We start from the raw sequence: 14425 nt of genomic DNA, 5'->3' as shown, positions 1-14425 counted from the left end.
TTTGGCATTGCCTGTAGATCGTGATGTCCCTCAAGCTCAGGCACTACCTGCCCTGCCTGGCCTACCGAGTCTGTGCATGGAGTCACCGACGGAACATGCAGCCCCTCCCACTGCAACCACAGCGTCCCCAGGGTTCAGCCTTTCACCCACCACCTTTATTTCTTTGTTACACACAGAGCAGTCGCTGCCGCATCCCCCATGGTGGAAACGTCTCGCCAGCTTCTCTTCCCCTTTGCTGGAACGTGAGTCACCAAACAAGGCCGCTGAAAGAAGCCAACTCTGGGGGCAAGGGTCCAGCCCACCCGGCTCTTCCAGCATCCCCTTGTGCTGGCGACGGTGTGTAACAGCAAAAGACAAGGACACGCGACTCGCTCCACACTGCCCACATTGTAAAGCTCCCAGGGCCTGTGCTTATCGATGTGGGCTGCTGCTGCCCATGGCCCCTTGTAAAGCCCAGCCCAGCCCAGCCAGCCCAGCCCAGCCCAGCCCAGCCCAGCGGTGTTTGGATTTCAGCCAAAGAAGAGCGGGTGCGCCTCCCACAAGTGGTGCTGGGACACCCCGGTAGCACCCGGGGCATATCCCCTGCGCGGGTCCTGGTTCCTGGGGACCTCGCTGCCTAGCTGCCCTGGGCAGGCTTGGGCTGGTAGCAGGTCAGCACGAGGTCTGCCCACGAGGTCGGCAGGTAGCTGAGCGGGAGGTAGAGGAGCTTGGCGTCCCAGCCGCAGGATAGTGGGTGCAGGGGTGCCGGGCCGTCAGCGCGGGCTCCATGGCGTCGGTGGCCAGGTGGAGGTTGTCACTAGGTAACATGCGGATGAGGTTTCTGGTGGTCTCAGAGTCTATGCAGATAAAAAATCTGGCCATGAGCAGCCCAGCTGGGCTGGGCTGTGGGAACAAGCAGCGCAAGGGGCAGGGGAGCCCGGGGCAATCTGGGCACTGTTGCAGCAGTGGGGACTGGTGCTGGCCTCTCCCCACACCTGGGCCCAGGGACCTGCCCCTTGGACTCCCAGCGGTTAAAGTGCTGCTGCCCACAGGCCTCCCTGACCTTGTTTGGGGCACGGCTCCATTCCTGGTCCAGGCTGTTCAGGATGTGCTGGGAGTTTGACATGGGCCAGGCTGGGGCGCTGGGGCAGCTCCCATTGTCAAAGCTGGGCACGGTGCCCGTGGGGGCTGGGGTCTCCATCAGTCCATTCCCCAGACTGGTCACTGCCCTGTCCCAGCAAAATTCCCCCCACAGGTTTTCAGCCCCCAAATCCATCACAGGCACACCCCAACCCATGGGACCTACCCCCAGACTTACAGCGGTCGAAGTACTGCTGCCCGTAGGCCTCCTTGACCTCAGCGAGGGCACAGCTCCACACCTGTTCCAGGCTTTTCCGGATGCACTGGGCCTCTAAAATGGATGTGCGGAAGCCGCCCGGCTCAATGATGGAGACCTTGACCCCAAAATTGGAAAGCTCACGCCTGGAACACAACTGGCAGAGTGAATGTGGGGTAGAAGCCCAGATATGGCTTGAGACACAGCCCTGCCACAGCCCTCACTGGCACCCAGTTTCCCATGGGGCTGGTGTATCTTGGCAAGCAGGCTGAGGGGAGGTAGCTGGGCTAGAAGGGGCCCAGGAGAGGACACAGTTCTCCCACAGTGCAGCCCACGTACCTCAGGCTATCGGAGAAGGCCTCCATGCCGTACGTGGCAGGGCAGTAGCCACCTCCAGTTACGGACAGTCGGCCCGCTGCACTGCTTACATTGATGATGCGGCCCCGGGCTCTCCGCACCGGGGCAGCAGGCTCAGCGTCACCTCGATCGGCCCCACCAGGTTCACGTCCAGCACCCCGACGAAGTCGGCCTTGCTCAGCCACTCGCTGGGGGTAGTCGGGGTCCCGATTCTGGCGTTGTTCACCAGGGCCCAGAGTCCTGTGGAGGTGAAAGCACGAGAGCTCTGGGCTGGCTCCTTACCTGGCCTGATCCAGCTCCCAGAGCAGCAGCGCCATGGCTCAGCCCTTGCCATGTGCCTCCCCTGCACGCTGTGGTGTGGCCAGCAAAGTCCTCCTGCCCTGACTGAGTTACATGACAGCCTGGTCTTGACTCAACAGGTTTCCTCAATCCAACCCCCTTGCTGGGCAGGACTGTCCTGGGCGGAGGAAGGTTGGTCCCAGCTTGTCCCGTTCTGCAGCCTGAGCCTCTGCTGGAGCTGACAAGGGGCAGAGAAGGGCAGGCAGGGGCTGGGACATGGAGAGGGTCCTCAGGAAATGACCGAGGGCCGAGAGGGATGTGAGGTTGCAGGACACTGAAGGGCAGGGGGAGATCATCGGGGATCTGCTCTTTACCATCTTGAGAGCTCCCCGGGGATGAGTGGGGCAGTCAGGGCAGCAGCCCTGGGACAGGCAGAGAGCAAAATAGTTTGAAGGGCTCGGAGTGAATAGGGTTTCTCTCACAACCTGCCCCCTCCTTTAGGATCTGCCTTCGCCCCTGGAGAGACCGGAGTCTGGACTGCAGGGACCTCTGGGCAGCGCTGTGTGGGAATCTCCTGCTTTTATGCTCAAGGAGGTGCTGCGCAGGGAGCCAGGATCAGGGTTGTGCTGCATGGGGACCAGCCCAGAACCAGCCCCCAGCACGGGGCAGAGCACAGAGCAAGGCTTCACCTCGGTACCTCCCCTGCCCCTTCACCCAGGCGGTGGCCGCGGCGATGCTGTCGGAGCGGGTGACGTCCAGGATCGCCGTCTGCAGCCTCCCCGACGTCGCCTCCCGCAGCCGCTCGGCCCCCTGCTCCGTCAGGCAGGCCGCCAGCACCCGCAGCCCCCGCCCGTCCAGCTGCTTGGCCAGCAGGTGCCCGAAGCCGGAGTCGCAGCCCGTGATGAAGACGTGCTTGTCCGGCAGGTTCCCGACCGTCTGCCGCTCCCGGTGCCATCGGCGCAGGAGGTACAGCGCCAGCAGGGCCACCAGGTACAGCCACATCCTTGCAAGTACCTTTTGCTGCAACCAGAATAATCCCGGATTTTCTCAGTGACAGTCGCCGTCTGATCTCCATTCATCCAATCTCGCCCACTCCCAGCCCGAGAGTGGGATCTCACCCACTCTCGCCCATCCGATCTCACTCACGTGCGCCCGTGAGCTCCTCAGGGCTTTGGCTGAGTGAAGCCGTGGGACAAGACCAAGTCCTGGCTCCTGGGAGGAACTGAAGGGACCCCTGCACTCGCAGCCAGAACAGTTTCCCACGTGCCTCCACCAAGGTACAACAGACACCCTAACTGAGGTTGTGTTTGCTTAGAGATGTGGAGCCTCCTTTCTCTGTGCTCTATAAAGGAATAGTGTGCGCACACACACACATGCATACACACACGTGTGCTTGCACACACAGATCACCAAGGAACTGACCAACAGCCTCTTTACATCAGCGTATGTGGCAGGATGAGGTGGGAGCCAGGTGAGTGCAATGCCCCTGAGCAGCCCGGCTCAGGCGGTTTCTTACCTTGGCAGTCTGTGTCCCAGTCCTGGAGACCCCCGGCAGGGCTCCCCTTCCCAGGCGCTTGGCCGACTAACTGAAAGGGGAAATCCTACCTGCACACGGTCTCCGCACCCTTCTACTCAGGTCCTGTCCCGTGGATCGTCCTGGTTGGGACAGAGATGACTAGCGAAGAATGAACAGGTGCCCCAGGACAGGAGGGAACGGAGATGGTGGAGGGAGGAGCTGAGGCAGCTGCCAGGAACACGTGTAAATGTGTGTCCTGGTGTCGACATTTGTGCCTGAGGAGGGAGGCAGATCGCAGGTGTTGCCCCACTTTCTCCTGTCTTTGCACCTTTGCTCTGGTTGTTTATCTCTGCAGCAAGGAGGAAAAGCCAGGAGGTGTCTGGACCTCTCACACATCCTCCTGGCCCCAGCAGATGGGAGGGACTTGCTTTGTGTGGCCTTTGCTGAACCAAGAGGCAGAGAGGGGCAAAGGCGCCAGAACCAGCGCAACCCAGCTCATTCCCACCTGGTGGGCGCAGGAGTAAGTGCAGATATAACGCTGGGGCAAAGCTAGCCCTCTTCCCCGTCCCTGGTATGGAGGGGGTGCCACGGGGCAGAGAAGGCACTGGCTGCAATGAGGGGGATAAGGCAAAATGCCATGTTAATTAAAACTACAAAAACATTAAAGACATCACCTACACACACACACGCACTCACAGTCACCCTGCAGATGTTTTAGTTGCCAAAGTCCGTTGCTGACTGCTACACTTAGGTGGCCAGCCTAGTGAGCATGACAGATTAGGAACGGGGCATACAGATGCATCTGTGTCCCAGTGAAATTTTTGCAGTGTCTCCCACTTCTTGCTCCTAAGTCTCTCTCCTTTATAGGGGTTATAGGGTTGGTGTTGGGTGACTGGTCTGCCCTTCCTGACTAAAGTACAACAGCAAGCTTAATTTATAAAAGCAAATTTAAAATTGCTAACTTAAAATCCCTACTTAGGGAGGGCCTGATCTGCCCTTGGCCCCGGAGAACAAACTTCACAGAAACTTGCCTCCCAAAGTGCCTGCGGCTGCCAGCTCCAGACAGCTGCCCCTCCATGGGAGTCCGAGATCAGCATGGGGACATCCTGGGAAAACGCAACCCCCACCCACCACTGCCCCCACAGAGTCCCCAAACTTCATTTTTTCACCCGCCACCTTTATTTCTTTGTTACACCCAGAACAGTATCTGCCCCATCCCTGCATTGTGCAAGCGTCGCCCCAGCTTCTCTTGCCCTTCGCTGCAACACCAGTCACCGAGCAAGGCTGCTGCATGGAGCCAAGTCCGGGGGTGAGTTTCCAGCTTACCTAGCTCTTCCAACACCCCCTTCTTCTGGTGACGGTGTGTAACGGCAAAAGACAAGGACCCATGCTACTCCCTCCCTGCTGCCCTCCCTTGTAAAGCTCCCACGTCCTGTGCTCAGAGGTGTGGGCTGCTGCTGCCCATGGCCCCTTGCAGAGCCCAGCCCAGCGGCGTTTGGATTTCAGCTAGAGAAGAGCGGGTGCGCCTCCCACAAGTGGCGCTGGGACACCCCGGTAGCACCCGGGGCATCGCCATTGTGGCCCCAGACTCCTGGGGACCTCGCTGCCTAGATGCCCTGGGCAGGCTTGGGCTGGTAGCAGGTCAGCACGAGGTCTGCCCACGAGGTCGGCAGGTAGCTGAGCGGGAGGTAGAGGAGCTTGGCATCCCAGCCGCAGGAGTAGCGGGTGCGGGGGTGCCGGGCCGTCAGCGCGTGCTCCATGGCGTCGGTGACCAGGCGGAGGTTGTCACTAGGTAACATGCGGATGATCTTTTTGGTGGTTTCAGTGTCTGGGCAGATGAAAATCTGGCTGTAAGCAGCCCAGCTGGGCTGGGATGTGAGAAGAAGCAGCACAAGGTACAGGGGAGCCCTTGGGATAATCTTGGCACCAGCGCAGCATCGGGGACCGGTGCTGGACTCTCCCCACACCCTGGCCCAGGGACCTGCCACCCAGACTCACAGCAGTCAAAGAAGTGCTCCCCGTAGGCTTCCTTGACCTCGGCAGGGGCACAGCTCCACACTTGCTCCAGGCTGCTCAGGACCTGCTGGGGGGTAGACATGGAGGTTCGGAAGCCGCCTGGCTCGATGATGGAGACCTTGACCCCAAAATTGCAGAGCTCACGCCTGGAATGGAACCGGCACAGTGACACAGGTTGAGCCATGGCCCCGCCACAGCCTTTGCCAGCACCAGCACAGCTGGTGCATCCTTGCGAGGAGGCTGAGGGGAGTTAGCTCGGGTAGGCAGTGCCCAGGAGAAGACCCAGGCCATGGGGGCTTCAGCCTGCATACCTCAGGCTGTCGGAGAAGGCCTCCACGCCGTACTTAGAGATGCAATAGCCCCCTCCGTTTACAGACAACCTGCCTCCTACGCTGGTCACGTTCACAACACGGCCCCGGGCTCTCCGCACCAGGGGCAGCAGGCTCAGCGTCACCTCGACCAGCCCCACCAGGTTCACGTCCAGCACCCTGGTGAAGTCGGCCTTGCTCAGCCACTCATTGTGGCAAATGCATCCAAAGACCCCTGCGTTGTTCACCAGACCCCAGAGCCCTGGGGAGAGGAGAGTGTGAGAGCACTGGGTCAGCTCCGTGGCTCAGCCCTTGCCCTCTACCTCCCCTGCACGCTCTGGTGGGGCCAGCAAAGCCCTCCTGCCCTGACTGCGTTTTGGCAAGAGTCCGGGTTTGACTCAAGAAAAGATTTCCCTGAGCCAACCCGCTTCCCCAGCAGGACTGTCCTGGGCAGAGGGAGGTCAGTCCCAACCTCTCCTGTTCTGCAGCCTGAGCCTCTGCTAGAGCTGACAAGGGGCAGGGAAGGGCAGGCAGGGGCTGGGACATGGAGAGGGTCCACGGGCAGCAACCAAGGGCTGAGGGGGACATGAGAGAGGCTGCAAGACGCCAGATGGGCCAGGGGAGGTCACTGGGGATCTGCTCTTTACCATCTTGAGCACTGCATGGGGATGTGTGGGGCAGTCAGGGCGGCAGCCCACTGTGAGGGTCCCATGGGCTTTGGGGATGGGCCACAGTGAGGCAGACAGGCAGAGAGCAGAGTATTTTGAAGGGCCCCAAGTAAATACAGCATCTCTCTCCATCTGCCCCCTCCTTTATGGTCTGCCTTTGCCCCTGGCAAGAACAGAGTCAGCTGCAGGGACCTCTGGGAAGCACCACGTGGATGTCCTATGCTCTTATGTTCAAGGAGGCACTGGGCAGGGAGTCGGCATCAGGGTTTGGCTGCATGGAGACCAGCCCAGAATCATCCCACCACGGAGCAGAGGGCAGTGCCAGGCCTCACCTCGGTCCCCCACCTGCCCCTTCACCCAGGCGGTGGCCGCGGCGATGCTGTCGGAGCGGGTGACGTCCAGGATCACCGTCTGCAGCCTCCCCGACGTCGCCTCCCGCAGCCGCTCGGCCCCCTGCTCCGTCAGGCAGGCCGCCAGCACCCGCAGCCCCCGCCCATCCAGCTGCTTGGCCAGCAGGTGCCCGAAGCCGGAGTCGCAGCCCGTGATGAAGACGTGCTTGTCCGGCAGGTTCCCGACCGTCTGCCGCTCCCGGTGCCATCGGCGCAGGAGGTACAGCGCCAGCAGGGCCACCAGGTACAGCCACATCCTCGCGGTGGCTTCTGGCTACAAACAAAGTGACTCTAAGCTGAAGCCGCTTCTGACTCCTGGTTGCTGTCAGCGATGACTCCTTGTACCTGTACGGCAAAGTCCGGTCCCTCTAGCAAGACTCCCCGCGTGCTGCAAGTGAGATGCTCGCACACACTGGCCAGAGCAGGCGTGTGTCTGTGTCTGGCAGGAGCCCACCCAGCACAGAACTGGGCACCCGCACGTGTCCGCAGACTCCTCAGGGCTTTGCCTGAGTCCTGGTGTCTGGGAGGAACTGAACAGGTTCCCTGCGCTTGCAAGCAGAGCAAGTCTTCCTATGTGGCCCTCCCAGGGTACAACAGGCACCTCAGGGGAGGCTGTGTTTGCTCAGGGATATGGAGCTGCTTTACCTCTGTGCTACGCACACACATGCACACATGTGCTCACACACGCGGATCCTGGTGGGACTGTCCAGCAGCCTCTTTGCTTCCTTGTACTTGGCAGGACAAGGTGGCAGCTGGGAGCAGTTGGCGACTGCATCCCGGGCAGGCTGCCTCAGGCGGTGCCTTACCTTGGAAATCTGTGTTCCAGCTCTGGAGACCCCCGGCAGTGCTCCCGCTCCCAGGTGCTCTGCAGACTAACTGGAAGGGAAATTCTATCTGCATGCGAGGTCTCCACCCTGGATTTCAGGTCCCACCCAGTGGGTCATCCTCCTTCCTCTGCTGATTAGCAAATTGTGAACAACTCCCCCAGATCAGGATGGGGAAGGCAGCTGAGACAGCAGCCATGTGATGTCTGGAAAGGTGAGTCCTTTGAGTTGGTGCATGTGAGCACACGTGCGTGCGTGAGTCCCGTGTTGGTATTTCTCCCTGTGGGGAGCCCAGGAACAGATTTCTGCTTGTTCCTGTGCCTCGAACAGCCTCTGTAGTGTTGATTTTCTTATGTGAGACAGACCTGGGGGCAGGCCTGAGGTCAAGGAATCAAAGAGATTGGGACTGAAAGGGCATCTTCTCAGGCTCTTGTGGGTAAAGTTCAAGTGTAGTCATCGCTGCGTTGGTCTAACGCCTGAGCCAAGATGGATTGCAAATGGCAGTGTGTAGTGGAGGGTGCACCCCGATCCAAATGAGGACAGGACTGCCTATGAGAGCCTCATAGTTAGCTTCCCACTGGCCAGCTTCTAGCGGGAGGATCTCATCTACACACCAACTTCATAGGAACGGGGGACTCTTCCCTGGCTTGCTTCTGAGGCCGTTGACTGAGAGCAAATGAAACTCGGAGGCATCCGAACCTCAAGCCCCTGGGCTTGGGCCTGTACGTGGGATGCCTGACAATGGATTTGGAAGTATCTGAAGCCCAGACTTGAGGTGGAGGGTACTTGCCAGCAGCAGGACCACATATGGTTTTTGAATGATTCAAAGGATTCAGAACTGATCTGGCTTATGTGACCTAGAACATGAAAAATGTTCCAAAATATTTAAAAAAAAACCCCCAACCCAAAAAACTCACCTGACCCCTACTCAGGAGCTACATGCTCAAAGGTCGAGCAGGGAGGCAGGCGGCAGGTTTCTTCCTATGTCCTGGTGTCCTTGCCTCTTGACTTGGACAGCAGATAGGAAAACCTGGATATCCCAAGCTCTCAATTGTCCTGGTGGCCCCAGGGCATGGGAGGGACTTGCTTTGTGCGGCCTCTGCTGAGCCAAAGAGCAGAGAGGGGCAGAGGTGCCCGAACCAGCCTGGTGGGAGTGGGGTAAGTGCAGTCCTGAGCCTGGGCATGGAGAAACTCTCTCCTGGTATCCAGGGCAGAGAAGGTGCTGGCTGCTAAGGGCTGCTGTGACCCAAGCCACCCGTGCGCTGGCTTCAAAGGCCAAGGAGGTGCCTGGTGGGAAAGATGTGGACCAGGAGAGACCCAGCACAGGCAGGTCCCCGTGGCCGGGTGGTGGATTGGGCATAGAGCTGCGGGGACAACCTGAAGAGTGGAGGTAAAGGGGCCTGCCGCCACTGGTTACTGGAGCGTTACTCTGTTGTCAGGCTCTGTGGCCAAGGGGCTTGTGTGGCCAGCTAGGGACCAGAAAGTGTCATAGATTCATAGATGCCGGGGTCAGAAGGGACCTCAACAGATCATCGAGTCCAACCCCCTGCCCTGGGCAGGAAAGAGCGCTATCCAGCCTTCTCTTAAAGACCCCCAAGGGAGGGGAGAGAGTTGCGAGTTCAGTCCTGGGTGTGTGGCCCTGAGCTTTGCAGTGGGAAACTGCAGCTCTCTTCTCAGTGTTGGAGGCTTGAAACCAAGGCCCTGCTTCGGGGAAGCTCTGAGCCCTGCCTGCCGGAGCCCGAGATGCTGCTTACAGCGCCAGTGAGAGCTGCCTCCTGAGAGCCTGGCCAGCAGGTGCCCGAAGCCATAGTCGCAGCCCGTGATGAAGACGTGTTTGTCCCAGAGGTTCCCAACCATCAGCGCAGGAAGTACAGCGCCATCAGGGCTGCCAGGTACAGCCACATCCTTGTTGCGGCCTTTTGCCTGCAAACATAATCCAGGTTCTTTTGAGTGACAGTCCCAGTCGTATCTCCATTCGTCTGATCTCCCCCATTCCAGGCTTCTGGGTCGTGCAGCCCCTGGAAAGCAATGACACCTGCTCTGGGTTGAGTCACAGATGCCGGAGGAGAGGAACTGCTTGGAAGAACACCTGGTTCTGCCCAGAGTTGCCACCTTGCCAGATGATTTTCTTGAACAAGGGGCCTCTCCTTCTCCAAGAAGTTCTGTGTGGACAGAGGAGCTGTTTGGGCAGACCCTGAGGAGGATTGACTGCTGTTTTTGAGGATGAAATTCAGGATCCCTGCTGTGTGTATCATCTGTGATTTAATTCCACCGGTTTCAGTGTGAACATTTCTGGTGTGACTCCGAAATGCCCATCTCAGCCCCACTGCAAGGACTGGGGCAGGTCGCAAGGCACTGGAGGCTTGAAGCCAAAGCCCCGTCCTTTGGAGAAGCTCTAAGCCTGGCCTTGGAAATGGTAATGCCGCTTTGAGAGCATGGCCTGGATGGGCCCTGCCTGGCGGGGAGGCCTGTTGTGCACCTGCCCCTGGAGAACAAACTTCATTGAACCCCATCTCCCAACACGCCTGCGGCTGCCAGCTCCAGAAAGCAGCCGCTTTTTGGGTGTTCTGGGCAAGCCCAGACTGGGGAAGGAGGACAGCTCACATCCTGGGAAAATGCCCAGTTTGGAAGCTGAGAAAGGGGGTTTTATTGCCCACAGATCAGAGTGTCCCTACAGCTCAGGCACTACCTGCACTGGCAGGAAGAGTGGCCTGGCCTAACAAGTCTTTGCATGGTGTAGCCCAGAGAACTTGCAAGCACCCTCCCACCACCTTAGAGTCCACAGAGTTCAGTCTTTCACCCATCACCTTTATTTCTTTGTTACACCCAGAACAGCTCTGCCCCATCCCCCATGGTGGACGCGCCGCCCCAGCTTCTCTCGCCCTTCGCTGCAATACCAGTCACTGAGCAAGGCTGCTCCGCGGAGCCAAGTCTGGGGATTAGTGTCCAGCCCGCTTGACTCTTCCAACTCCCCTTCTGCTGCGAACAGTGTGTAACAACAAAAGACAAGGACCCATGCTACTCCCTCCCTGCTGCCCTCCCTTGTAAAGCTCCCATGTCCTGTGCTCAGAGGTATGGGCTGCTGCTGCCCATGGCCCCTTGCAGAGCCCAGCCCAGCGGTGTTTGGATTTCAGCTAGAAAAGAGCGGGTGCGCCTCCCACAAGTGGCGCTGGGACACCCCGGTAGCACCCGGGGCATCGCCATTGTGGCCCCAGACTCCTGGGGACCTCGCTGCCTAGATGCCCTGGGCAGGCTTGGGCTGGTAGCAGGTCAGCACGAGGTCTGCCCACGAGGTCGGCAGGTAGCTGAGCGGGAGGTAGAGGAGCTTGGCGTCCCAGCCGCAGGAGTAGCGGGTGCGGGGGTGCCGGGCCGTCAGCACGTGCTCCATGGCGTCGGTGACCAGGCGGAGGTTGTCACTAGGTAACATGCGGATGAGCTTTATGACCATCTCAGATCCTGTGCAGATGAAAACTCTGGCCATGAGCAGCCCAGCTGGGCTGGGATGTGGGAACAAGCAACATGCAGGACAGGGGAGCCCTTGGGATAATCTGGGCACTGTCATGGCAGCCAGGACAAGTGCTGGACCCTCCCCACAGCCTGACCCTAGGCACTGGCCTCTTGGACTCACAGCAGTCGGCGTACTGCTGCCCATAGCCCTCCTTGACTTCGGCAGGGACACGGCTCCACAATTGCTCCAGGCTGCTCAGGATCTGCTGGGAGTTTGACATGGGTATTCAGAAGCCGCTTGGCTCAGTGATGGAGACCTTGACCCCGCAATCACGGAGCTCAGGCCTGGAATGGAACCGGCAGGGTGAACACGGGTGAAGTATGGTCATGGGCTGAGCCACGGTCCTGCCACAGCCTCCCCCAGGGCTGGTGCATCCTTGTGAGGAGGCGGTGGGGAGTTAGCTGGGCCAGGCAGCGCCCAGGAAAGGACACAGGCCATGAGGGCTCCAGCCTACATACTTCACGCTGTTGGAGAAGGCCTCCATGCCGTACTTAGAGATGCAGTAGCCCCCTCCATATGCAGACAGCCTGCCTCCTACGCTGGCCACATTGACAATGCAGCCCTGGGCTCTCTGCACCAGGGGCAGCAGGCTCAGCATCACCTCATGACCCGGCTCATTCCCACCTGGCGGGAGCAGGGGCGTGTGCAGTTATAAGCCTGGGGTGAAGCACGCCCTCTCCTCCACCTCTGGTACCCAGCTAGGGCCGCAGGGCAGAGAAGGCCCTGGCTGCCAATGTCTGCTGTGGCCCAAGTCGCCCATGTGCTTGCTCCAGGCTTGAAAGCTAAGGGAGTTGCCTGGTGGGAAAGATGTGGGCCAGAACAGACCCAGCATAGAGCTCTGAGGATAACCTGGAAACCATTGGGCAGAGAGGCCTGCCACTAGTGGCTACGGGGGCACTGTCCCATTGTCAGTGCTGGAAGCTTGAAAGCAAGGCCCTGTCCTTCTGGGAAGGTCTGAGCCTGGCCAGCCTTGTAAACTGCAATGCTGCTTGCAGAGCAGGTAAGAGCTGACCTCCAAGAGCACAGCCTTGATGAGACCTTCTGGGGGTTGGGGGGGTGGGAGGCCTGATCTCTCCTCATCCCTGGAAGACAATTTTCATGGGACCCTGTCCCCAAAAGCACCTGTGGCTGCCAGCTCCAAGGAGCAGCCCCTGCATGGGTGTCCCCAGCTGGCTCAGGTTGGGCATCCTGGGAAAATGCCCAAGGCAGTGGCTGAGGAAATTGGCTTTGTTTGGCATTGCTCATGGATCAGGGTGTCCCTATATGTACTGGCAGGGAGAGCAACCTGACCTAACAAGTCTGTGCATGGAGTCTCCCAGAGAACATGCAACCCCCCCTCCCCCAGCCCCTCCGTAGAGTCCCCCAGTGTTCAGTCTTTCACCCGCCACCTTTATGTCTTTGTTACACCCAGAACAGCCTCTGCCCCAACCCCACCATGGTGCAAGCGTCGTGCCAGCTTCTCTTGCCCTTCCCTGGAGCGTGAGTCATGGGCAAGGCCACTGCATGGAGCCAAGGCCCAGGGTGAGCATCCAGCCACCCAGCTTTTCCAACACCCCCTTCTTCTGGCGAAGGTGTGTAACAGCAAAAGACAAGGACCAGTACAACTCCTTCCCCACTGCCCATTGTTGTAAAACTCCTAGGTCCTGTGCTCAGAAGCATAGGTGACTGATAGGGGGAATATGGGGGGGCATGTGCCCCCCCCAACATGGCCGTCCCCACCCCGATGCCAATGCTAGTGTCTCCGGGTGCTCAATGTGGCTGTTCCCACCGCCGCCACCACTGCCAGCACCTGCGGGAGCTCACCAGCTCTGCTGCTGACACCACCGACAGCTTCTGCAGGTGCCCCCCCAGACTCAGGAGGCACCAGTCACCCATGCTTAGAGGTGTGGGCTGCTGCTGACCATGGTCCCCTTGCAGAGCACAGCCCCAGCGCTAGAGAAGAGTGGGTCCTGTCAAGAAACTGCTGTTCAAACTAGGGCATCTCCACCACACAGCTCATAACTCATTTGCTGCCAAGCTGCCCTGGGCAGGCCTGAGCTGAGCACAGGGCAGCCTGAGGTCTACCCACGAGGCCACAAAGCTCAGCGTGAGCTAGGAGAGCTTGGCATCCCACCTGCAGGAGTAGCAGGTTCGGGGGTGCTGAGCCGTCAGTGCGTGCTCTGTGGTATTGATGACCAGGCAGGGGTAGCGGCTGGCCGAGGGGAGGACCCTCTGCCTGTTCTTGTGGTCTGTACAGAGGACAGTCTGGCAGTGAGCAGCCCAGCCAGGCTGGAGCAGGAAGCACAAGGGAGAGGGGAGCCCTGGATCAGTCTGGGCACCATCACGGTGGCAGGAGAGCAGCTGGGCCTCCTGGGCTGGGCTGAGGCTTGGGCAGGGCAGAGATGAGGCCACACGGAAGGCTGCACCATCCCATGCAGCCTGCGTGCACACGGTGCCAGCATGAATACAGCCCTGGACTTTGCAGGACTTTGTGTGGGCAGAGGTTGCCCAGCCCAGGCTGGGGCACCGGTACAGCTCCCATTGGTATGGCCAGACACAGTCTCCATAAGTCCATTCCCTAAGCTGTTCCCTGTCCTGCCCTGGCATAGGTCCCCCCACAGGGTTCCTGCCCCCAAGGCCATCACGTTCATACCCCAGCACTGGGGACCTGCCCCTCGGACTCACAGTGGTCAAAGAACTGCTGCCTATGCCTATAGGCCTCCTTGACCTGGGTGAGGGCACGGCTTCATACCTGCGCCTGGCCCTTCCAGATGTGCTTGGTCTCTACTTTGTTGTTTGGAAGGCGCCCAGCTCGAGGATGGAGACCTTGACCCTGAAGTTGCAGAGCTCTGGAACTGGCAGGGTGAACGCAGGGTGGGAGCACAGCTGTGGGCTGAGCCAGGGCCTCGCCACAGCCCTCCCAGGCACCCAGCTTCCGGGAGGTTGCAGAGCTGGTGCATCCTTGTGAGGAGACTGGGAAGTGCGGTGTTGTTTTCTCATGCTTGCAGCCCTGGGGATCCGTGTCAAGGCCCAGAGATGGGATGAAGAGGGAGAGGCCCCAGGGCTCCTTGCCTCAGCAACCGCTTCTGCCTCCTTTTGGGGAGGTGGGAGCTGCCATGTCCTGCTGTCCCATGGTATACATCTTCCCTTGCTGACTAGATGTACACCTTGCTGGGGTCGTTTGAGGCTAGATGTACACCTTGCTGGGGTCGTTTGACCCCAGTACTCTTTCCTGCCATGGCAGGGGGTGGGACTCGATGATCTGC

At 59.6% G+C, this 14425-nt stretch overlaps 1 protein-coding gene and 1 pseudogene across 2 annotated transcripts; both read right to left on the bottom strand.

The window, feature by feature from the left end:
* Positions 1-143: 143 nt before the first annotated feature.
* LOC149860757 (retinol dehydrogenase 7-like) lies at positions 144-3859 on the bottom strand (annotated as a pseudogene). Its single transcript, XR_016443076.1, has 6 exons — positions 3796-3859; positions 3098-3607; positions 2641-2971; positions 1655-1912; positions 1298-1461; positions 144-836 (listed from the first exon to the last, which is right to left on the bottom strand). The product of XR_016443076.1 is annotated as a retinol dehydrogenase 7-like (transcript).
* Positions 3860-4933: 1074 nt separating this feature from the next.
* On the bottom strand, positions 4934-7164 carry LOC149860756 (retinol dehydrogenase 7-like). The gene is made up of 5 exons (XM_090052840.1): positions 6787-7164; positions 6126-6188; positions 5795-6078; positions 5466-5629; positions 4934-5295 (listed from the first exon to the last, which is right to left on the bottom strand). The coding sequence occupies exons 1-5, from the start codon at positions 7102-7104 to the stop codon at positions 5075-5077; spliced, it is 1050 nt and encodes a 349-aa protein (XP_089908966.1). The 5' UTR covers positions 7105-7164; the 3' UTR covers positions 4934-5074.
* Positions 7165-14425: the final 7261 nt, after the last annotated feature.

This window comes from Crocodylus siamensis, chromosome 6, assembly GCF_052110815.1.
Source record: "Crocodylus siamensis isolate JL-2025a chromosome 6, ASM5211081v1, whole genome shotgun sequence".
Lineage (NCBI taxonomy): Eukaryota > Metazoa > Chordata > Crocodylia > Crocodylidae > Crocodylus > Crocodylus siamensis.
This window is presented reverse-complemented; position numbering and strand designations above follow the sequence as displayed.

What these genes read in the sequence shown, in the direction of transcription:
- LOC149860756 (XM_090052840.1), bottom strand. Translation starts at nt 7,104, where the DNA reads ATGTGGCTGTACCTGGTGGCCCTGCTGGCGCTGTACCTCCTGCGCCGA. An exon ending in AGGTGGGGGACCGAGGTGAG is followed by an intron (nt 6,189 to 6,786) that starts GCCTGGCACTGC and finishes TCTTTTCTTGAG; the next exon opens with TCAAACCCGGACTCTTGCCA. An exon ending in GCCTTCTCCGACAGCCTGAG is followed by an intron (nt 5,630 to 5,794) that starts GTATGCAGGCTG and finishes GTTCCATTCCAG; the next exon opens with GCGTGAGCTCTGCAATTTTG.